Raw genomic sequence first — 10000 nt, 5'->3', positions numbered from 1 at the left:
ACAGCAATACAGCGCCTCCCAGCGTTCTTCTGGAACGAGTCCTGGAAGTCCTGGAAGTTATTTTCTACTGTGATTTGCAAATCATTGCATTCTGTTTTTATTTACATTTTACAGGTTTAGAACATTTTTGGAATTGGGACTGTAACAGTTAATCTGAACAGATATTTGTGAAATCCTTTTCCCGGGAATAAATCTTAACTTTTTTCTTTGATTTCAAATTGTATATGTGTGTGTTCCTGGCAGAGGCATTATGGGTAATTACCTGTGTTGTCATGTTGCCAGAGGCAGCAGCAGCAGCAGCAGCAGTAGTACAGGATGTTCCTGAACTTCAGCACGATGTTCTTCAACTCGCTCCTGTTGCTTTACTTCCACAACACTGCTGACATCACCGTCCTAAAGTGAATAGTTTTTTCTAACAGCACGACCCTAAGTGCTTTATTATTATTGTATTTTTTAAAGGAAGAAACTTCATACTTTTTTTCCATTTCTAGTTGCATTGAACATCCTCACTTACCATATAGCAGCTATAAACGCCCTTTCTGTTTTTAGCTTCTCAGAAAATGTGTCTTATTACATTGTTTTACCATGGAACCCCCCCAATTAGCGTCAAACTCCTCTGCCCTGAAAACTTATGAAATGTACAGCTTTACCGCTAACACCTTCCATTAGCCAGTAATATATCATATTAAATGTTAGCATTAAATTGTAGACGTTAGTGTTTAGCTAGCTTTGAATCATTTTATTTAATTATTTTCAGCCCCTCAGTGTAGCATTAGCCAGCTAGCGCTGCCTACACCTGTTTTTATAGGAAGCAATTAGCTGTGGCTATTGCTACTCCACAGCCAGCTAGCTTAATTTATTAGCCACAAGACAACCTGCTTTCTTTATTTGGGCAAAAAACAGCCAATCAGAGGTGGAATCAGAATAAACATCTTGTAGAGTACACACTGCTTTAGTAAATGTGTGTGCGTGTGTGTGTGTGTGTGTGTGTGTGTGTGCACGTTTGAATTAAATTCTCAGCCATGATTGGCCGAGAGCCCGTTTGGTTTCCTCTGCCAAGTTTAGCGCTGCTCAGAGTGCTAGCCTGTCAGTTTGTTAGATGATACTGTTAATCTATGTGTGTGTGTGTGTGTGTGTGTGTGTGTGTGTGTGTGTGTGTGTGTAAATCACACTTCCTGTTTTTATAATTAGCCTAGCCGCTGTGTGATGTGGATAATAATGTGCAGATGAGTTAGCAGCAGATTCAACATCTCTGTATTACAGTCACAAAACACTGCTGTGTCTGTCTGTCTGTCTCACTCTCTTTATGTCTCACTGTCTCTTTGTCTGTGTCTTTGTCTGTCTCACTTTTTATCTGTCTGTGTCTGTCTGTCTGTCTCACTCTCTATCTGCCTCTCTGTCTTACACACTCTCAGTTTCTCTCTCTAATTATCTTTCCATTTATCATCTGTCTCTCTTTTCCCATCATACATATCAGTTGTCTCTATATCTGTCTGTGTCTCTGTCCTTGTCATTCTTATTTTCTTTGTCTTTTTCTCTCTGTCTTTCTCTTTGTCTTTATTGCATCATCTCTCTCTCTCTCTCTCTCTCTCTCTCTCTCTCTCTCTCTCTCTCTCTCTCTCTCTCTCTCTCTCTTGCTCAGTGAAAGATGATGTTACCTGTTTATACTCACAGCTGTGTGTGACAGCGTTACATAATCTCATCTGTCCCACTAAAAGAGAGACACGATTTTATTACAGAGAGAGAGCGAGAGAGAGAGAGAGAGAGAGAGAGAGAGAGAGAGAGAGAGAGATGGAAGCTAAACCAATCCCTAGATCTTTTAGATCTTTCTTCGTATGTTCGAGAACATGTCCTGCAGCTGCAGATCAGTTTTATGTGTAGAACTTTTAGATCATCCACAGAGATCGTATATTTTTAAGGGTCTGGAAAAGTCCCGTTTCATCTGGGTTCTAGAGGTCACATGTGGAGCATGTAAATAAGTTGGTCTCTAGAATTGTTGGTTATTGCGGAGATGCCATTTTGGGTCTTCAAATTCACACCGTAGTTGTAGTGTAACATCTTGGAGAGGTTTTGTACATCAGTTTGGATCTAGAGCTTTTTAGGATATTGTACAGGTTCTTGTAGCTTAGCACAATCTAAAGGGGATAAGTTGGGTTCAGAATATGTGTAGGATATGTTCTGGGTTCTAGGAGCTTTTTATAGACCAATTAATGGAATTTGAGGTTTTAGTAGCATTATATAGTACAGAGGATAGAAGTTTAGGTTCTAGAGCTTTCAGATATGTTTCAGATTCTAGAAGCTTTACATAGCACAGAGGATGGAATTTCTGTTTTTTTCCGGATATATCCCAAGATCTTGTAACTTAATATAATCTGGAGGATAGACGTTTGGGTTGTAGAGCTTTTGGATATGTTTCAGATTCTAGAAGCTTTACATAGTATAGAGGATGGAATTACCAGGTTTTAAAACCTTTCTAGAGGATAGCGGTTTGGGTTGTAGAGCTTTAGGATATGTTCTGGGTTCTAGATCCTTTTTCTGCATTTCAGGTTCTAGTAGCTATACATGATCCAAAGGATGTAATTCTGGATTCTGAAACCTTAAGATATATATCCCAGGGTTCTTAAAGCTTTACACGTTCCAGATGATGAAATTCTGGGTTCCAGAAGCTTCAGATCTTCCTAAAATAACATTTTTAGTAATGACAATCCCCCACTAACTACACACACACACACACACACACACACACACACACACACACACACACACACACACACACACACACACACACACCATACTGGTTTTTATGGAGCTAAGCGTGTAAATTGCCTGCACACATTGTTAAACACATGCACACGCACACACACACACACACACACACACACACACACACACACACACACACACACACTATTGTAGGATCTATAATAGCAATAAAGGGAGCAGTAATGAGAGGGCTAATCTCCAACACTGTGTATTACAGTCACATGTGTGTGTGTGTGTGTGTGTGTGTGTGTGTGTGTGTGTTGCTTCTAATCTCTTTTTAATATCAGTGATTTGCATTTGCAAATTTCAAATTTGTGGACACTGCAGACTAACACACCTGACTTATTACTCTGCTGTGAGTTTGTGTGTGTGTGTGTGTGTGTGTGTGTGTGTGTGTGTGTGTGTGTGTGTGTGCACGCGTGTGTGTGTGTGCGTATATGAGGGTGAGGGTGATGGAGAAAGAGAAAGCTCCATCATCATCATGTTTACTATACACACTCACTACAAAGAGATAAATACTCGTTAATACTCGTACTCGATACTCAAGATGGTATAAACTCGTAGTTTATATGAATATATCACAGTCTGTATGTTTTACTCACACACACACACACACACACACACACACACACACACACACACACACACACACACACACACACACACACACACACAGTATGATTTTCTTTGTAAGATTGCCTAGATAACCCCTGTGGATCCTATGCTAATGCCGGAGGAGACACTCTGTGTGTGTGTGTGTGTGTGTGTGTGTGTGTGTGTGTGTGATTGTAACTGATGATGTTTACGAATGTTTAGGTGTAATGGTATCAAATAAAATTTTTCTCTGTGTGTGTGTGTGTGTGTGTGTGTGTGTGTGTAGTTGGTGAGTGGAGGTTCTATCGTAAACGCCGAGGCGGTATGGGATCATGTGACCATGGCGGATCGCGAATTGGCCTTTAAGGCCGGTGATGTCATCAAAGTGCTGGACTCGTCCAATAGGGACTGGTGGTGGGGGCAGATCGACGAGGAGGAGGGGTGGTTTCCTGCTAGCTTCGTTCGGGTAAGTGTAGACACACACACACACACACACACACACACACACACACACACACACACTTTCTAAATGATTATTAGAAATGTTTTGAGGAACATAGTTCTCTTTTGCTCTCAGGACGACCTTTTGACCTTCATGTTTTTCCCCTGGACCAACAGCTGCTCAAATGCAAGCGATCTGAAGCTTTATTTCATTTTAATGTATTTATTTTTCCACATTTATGTAACACACACACCTACACACACATACACACACCTACACACACCTACACACACACCTGCTTCAAATTCTATTCTGTCTGTATATACTATATTCAACCATGTGTGAAAAAGAAAGTATCCCCTCTTTGAAAGGTAAATGATCATCAGGTCTTAGAATAATGTAAATGTCATTATTAATTGTAACACAAATCCACCTGAAACAGAGAAGCTGAGTGTGAAAAACTAAGTACACCCTTATGATTCAGTAGCTTCTAGAAGCTCCTTCAGTAGCAGTAATTGGAGGTCCCGATGTTCTGTAGGAGTCTCTCACATCACTGTGTAGGAATTTCTCTCTCACTTTTCTGTACAGCGATGTTTCAGAACATTGAGGTTTTGCAGGTATTTGTTTCTGCATGGCCCTCTGAAGTTCCTTCATCAGCATTTCAGTCATATTCAGGTCTGGACTTTGACTTTTTCACTGCAACTCTTTGATTCTGGTCTTTTTCAGACGTTCTGTTGTAGATTTGCTGCTGTGTTTGGAATCATTGTCTTGTAGGACAGCTGTTGGACAAACATCTCCACATCCTTGGTCTCAACTGTTCAAAGAATATTGCTCCAGAATTCTTGTGTTTCTTTTTAACATGCCATGTTCTTTTTAGAGAGAAGAATCTTTCTCCTGGAAACCTTCTAAAACCTTCTTAAAACCATATAATTAAAAGAGGGTGTACTTTCACGTGACTGTTGATATATAGTGTATATTACAGGAAATATTGCACACTGATCTACACACTGATCTCTAAATTGTTACTCAGGATGTTCAGGTCACCACACACTCGTCTCAATGTCCCTCTCTCTCTCTTTCTTTCTCTCTCTCTCTATTCGGTGGTTGTTGTTGTTGTATTTTTAAGGTGGACCCCAACTCCACCCAGCCTCCACCCAAGCAGCAGCTTTTATACATCAACCCCGTCGTCGCTCCGCTGAAGGTGCGTTATTTTACCTCTCCATCATTTTCTGGAGAACACATGCTGCTGCTGCTCACCTCCGCTATATGCTAGCACTTTCAGAGGGAAGGTTTGGATTTTTTTTAATGCCTTGATACCGAAATGCTTTGCTTCCATAACCAGCATGGCCAAACTGACGGAGGACAACGTTACTGATACAGCACTATTACAGCTAGGGAGTGCAGGATAACACACACACACACACACACACACACACACACACACACACACACACACACACACACACACACACGTGTGTATATTTACAGTATCTCACAAAAGTGAGTACACCCCTTACATTTCAGCATCCATTTTAGTGTCTTCTCAATGTACAAAACTATAGAAATGAAACGTAGATATATTTTCAGTATCAGTGTGCAGTTTGTGTATCAGTACTGATTTACTGTCCTCTAAAAATAACAACATACAGACATTATCGTCTAAATTATTGTTCACCAAAAAATGTAAGGCTGTAAGAAGATCAGTATCACCCTGAAACTGAGTTACAGTACAGTGGTCAGGGTCATGCAGAGGTTTTCCAACACAGGTTCCACTCAGAACAGACCTCACAAGAATCCATCATAGAAGTCGAGTCCTCGTGCTGAGCGTGTTATTTTCAGAGGACAGTAAATCTGTACTGCGATGCTCGATTGTGGAAATGAAACTTGAAATTTTTTTGTCTCTTGAGAAGATACTAACAATACTGCTCAAATCTGAGGGGTGTACTAACTTCTGATAGATACTGTATGTGTATGTATATTTTAAACTTTTTGATGTAGAAACTTTTTACAAGCTGCACACTCTCTATTCTATTATAAAGGCTACAAATTTTCTAGTAAAAAAGAAACAAAAATAAATAAATAAAAGCAACAACAATATTTCTGGTCAAAACAAACAAAACACTTTTTAGTTATCTACAAACGTGGCTCTGTGATTGGTTGATGCCCAGGATGTTACATGTTCATCTCACGCTTGATGTAAATGCAAACATGTTTATGTCTCTTGTCGTTGTGTGTCTGTACGAGAAAATGTCAAAGGATCAAAGAGAAATAAAGCCTCGTTTAGATGTTTCATGGAGAACAGGGTAATGTTGTAAGATCGATCACCTTTCCAACGTGTCACTTTTCCTGTCATTGACATCAATTAACCAATCAGAGAGCAGGATTTCCCCTCAGTCATGTGTCTGCCACAAAGACTGCTTTTAAATAACGATGAAGAACAAACTCCAGATCTGTCCATCACCTGGCACCTGCGTTTCAGGGGTTGTGTGTGTGTGTGTGTGTGTGTGTGTGTGTGGGGGGGGGGGGGGGGCACAACAATTATTCTGTTCATTCTAGAACTCCAGATTTGTTTCTGCTTTGCCACTTCTAGCTTTGTTCCTTTCAGAATTCCAGATGTGTTGCAAACTCTAGATCTCTACATTTGTCTGGTCACTTCTAGAACCCGCTTTGATTCTCTTCTGCTGCTTCTGGACAGCTTTTGTCTCGGCTCTACTAGGTTTTAAATTTTTTTAATTTTAACGATATTTAAACATCTAAACTCTGAGCTGTGTTAAATCTATAACTCTTTTTCAAACTCTTTCTAGAACAGTTCTGGCTCTATTCCTGCCAGAGCTGTTGGGCTGATATAAACTCTACAATGCCACGTTGCTTTTAAGGTTTGAATTCTAGAACTTCAGCATTGTTTGCATAACAACTGCACTTGATATCCTCTGTTAAACCTAGAACTACTCTGGTTTTGTTCCTTATAGAATTACAGATTTGTTAAATTTGGTTTACTCTAGAACTGAGTTTTATAACAATGTGTTCTGTATTGTTTAATAGATTTATAATCACACTCTTGATATCATGATGGGTTCCCATTTGAATCTGGTTCCTCTCAAGGTTTCTTTCTCATAACATCTAAAGGCTCCAGTCGTCATCATCAGGGATAAACACACATTATTCACTTTCATTCATATATTCTGTAAAGCTACATTGTGAAAAAATGCTATAAAAATAAACTGAACTTGAAACTTCATGTTTGTTTACACTGTGATATCTCTACAGAGCTAGTTTGTTTCCAAATGGTTAATTCTGAAACTGTTATGACTTTTTTTTTCTTAAAAAAATCTAGATTTGTTGTTCACCCTCACATTTGTATGATCTATGTTCATTCAAGAACAACTTTGATTAAGTCTTGCTATGTATATCTTTATATTTGTAAGCTCTAGATCTTGAGCCGGTGTGTTTTTAAGAACCACAGATTTTTTTTTTCTGCTCTGCAAATTCTAGAACTCTTATCTCCTCCAAGTTTTAAGATTGGTTCATAGATTGGTAAATTCTAGATTTCTGTTCTGTTCTGGTACTGTTGCTTTCATTTATGTTAGATCCCTGTATATTCCAGCACTTCATATTATTTACATTTTATTCTTGAACTCCAGCTTTATTTTACATGGTACATTAAGTAATATACATGATCTAAACATGATATACTGGATCATTACTTTCAGAATTCTAGATTTGTTCACTAGACTGGATCTCTTCACTCTAGAGCAAATTATTTGTTTCTGATTTGCTTATTCTAGAACTCGCCTGGCTTGGTTACTTATGGATTTTCAGATTTGTTTGTTAATTGAAGATCTTGAGTCTATGCACATTGTAGAACAAAATTCTGGCGTAATTATTTGCAAAATCTAGACCCCAAAGCTCTTTCCATCCTTTCTCTGTCCATTTTTGCTTTTCTTTGTGCTCTGCTAATTCTAGAACCGTTCCCACTTTGTTATTGCAGGAATTTGAGATTTATTATACATCTGTAAACTCAGGAGCTTTGTGTTTATTTGATCTGTATTTATTGTAGTACTTTCTAGTATTAGGTTTTGTTCTGTAACTACTGTAAAATCAGACCTTTTTTTTTAGTTCTGTTTTCTGTACAATAAATCCAGAAAATACACTAAAACTTAATATATTATTATATTCTATTTTCTAATATTAATGTGCAGCCACTAACATCACCTAGTCTCAGAGTAATGGTTTATAATGTGTGTGTGTGTGTGTGTGTGTGTGTGAGAGAGAGAAAGTGAGAGAGAGAGAGAGAGAGAGAGAGAGAGAGAGATACAGAGTTTGGTGAAGGATGGGATTTTATTTTTTGGTCTAATGGCACTTTTATGTATACACACACAGACACACACACAAACACACACACACACACACACACACACACACACACACACACACACACACACACACACACACACACACACACACACACACACACACACACACCTGTCTAAGTGCATCTCCCCGTTCTGCTTTACTTTCTGCACACAAATTTCTATCTTTGTCTCACTTAATGGAGTTGGTCAAAACGCACACACACACACACACACACACACACACACACACACACACACACACACACACACACACACACACACACACACACACTGAATGGTCTGGGATGCATTCATATTTAATACACACTCACTGTGAGACTATGTGCAGCTTTAACACGGTGTGTGTGATGAGAGCGAGATTAATGGAGGGAAGAAGAACACAATGAAACTGTGGGGTAAATATGAGAGAAGGAAAAGAGATTTCTTATGATTGAAGTTCAGACACTTCATTAGTCATGTCCTGTGGTTAGACCCTGATAATTCTAGAACTGGTGACTTGATTATTTTAGCCACTTTCACTTCTGTGATCTAGAACTCCAGAGTTCCAGATTTCATCTCCACTAAGCTGCATATTTATTATGTTCTGCAACCAGGATTTCCATGACTGCTGGTTGGTTTCTCTTAAATCTAGGAGCCAACATTTATTTATTTATGTATAGATTTGTGGTAGAAGGCTAAAAAAGCTGCTTTGAAACAATTGATTTTGTTAAAAGCGCTATAGAAATAAAAAGTAAATTGAATTGAATTCCAGATCCGAGTCTTTTTGGTTCCTATTAATTATGGAATAACAGATTTGTTTGGATTCATTTTAGCACCTCAGCACCCAATCCTAGAATCCTAGAACTTCACTAGTTGTTCATTCTGGAGACAAAACAGAATTTTATTTCTCTTAGTTCTTGAACTCCAGACGTTTTAGTGGATATTTAGATTATTCTTGAACGGTGGATTCTAGAATAGAGGTTTTTTTTTCCCGCTGTGTGAGGAGCACTCGAGATGTTCCCATGGTTCACTGTGTGAGTGCAGTTTTTCAACTTCTTATAGCCTTGTGCAGTGTTTCTCATTCTTATGTGTGTTTATGGGGAGGGATGTGACATCAGCAGAGTGTGTGTGTGTGTGTGTGTGTGTGTGTGTGTGGGTGTGTGTGTGAGATCTTATGGGGTGACTCATCACGCTCTGACTGAGCCGTCAGTCTGCATTACATGACGAAGGGTGAAAAAAACAAACAGGGTGATTTCTCACTCCTATAGACGGAGGAATGAAAGACTGATTGGAAAAAAGAACAAAAATAGGAAGGCGTAAGATGAGGACTGAGTAGAAAGAAGGTAAGAGAGAAAGTGGATGAGGTGATGAACAAGGAAGAGGAGCAGGATGAAGAAATGAGGGAGAGGGAAGTTGGAGAGAAAGAGGTTTGAGGGATAGAAGTGAAATGGAGAGATTGAGAGGGGGAAGAGAGAAGGAGAGAGGGATAAAGAACAATGAGAGAAATGGGAAAGGAAAGATGAACATGGGGTTACGGAGCGAGAAATAAAGGGAATGATGAGGAGAGAGAGAAGGATAGGGAGATGACTGAAAAATGAAGAGAGGGAATGCATTTTCTCATGCTGCACTTTTGCATCATCAGCATGCAGAAGGTTTCACAGCCTTCAACACACACACACACACACACACACACACACACACACACACACACACACACACACACACACACACACACACACACACACACACAGTGTGTTTAATGCTAACACACCATGTTGCCCACATATGCATATTAAAATTCAGGTGTGTGATTAGATTAGATTAGATCAGTTTTGCCTTTGTGTGTGTG

At 39.2% G+C, this 10000-nt stretch overlaps 1 protein-coding gene across 6 annotated transcripts in view; it reads left to right on the top strand.

Moving 5' to 3' along the window:
• The window catches only part of arhgef9a (Cdc42 guanine nucleotide exchange factor (GEF) 9a), a 28846-nt gene that overhangs the window by 8010 nt on the left and 10836 nt on the right, over positions 1-10000 (top strand). For 4 of the 6 annotated variants that reach the window (XM_083530957.1, XM_083530954.1, XM_083530953.1 and 1 more), the window contains exons 2-3: positions 3644-3823; positions 4926-5000. In XM_083530957.1, coding sequence (XP_083387083.1) covers positions 3698-3823; positions 4926-5000 — 201 coding nt within the window. In that variant the 5' untranslated portion in view covers positions 3644-3697. The remainder of the gene's footprint in view (positions 1-3643; positions 3824-4925; positions 5001-10000) is intronic. The other 2 variants (XM_083530958.1, XM_083530956.1) reach the window with 1 other exon arrangement.

The sequence above is a fragment of the Silurus aristotelis genome (assembly GCF_946808225.1).
Source record: "Silurus aristotelis genome assembly, chromosome: 26".
NCBI classification, from domain to species: domain Eukaryota; kingdom Metazoa; phylum Chordata; class Actinopteri; order Siluriformes; family Siluridae; genus Silurus; species Silurus aristotelis.
This window is presented reverse-complemented; position numbering and strand designations above follow the sequence as displayed.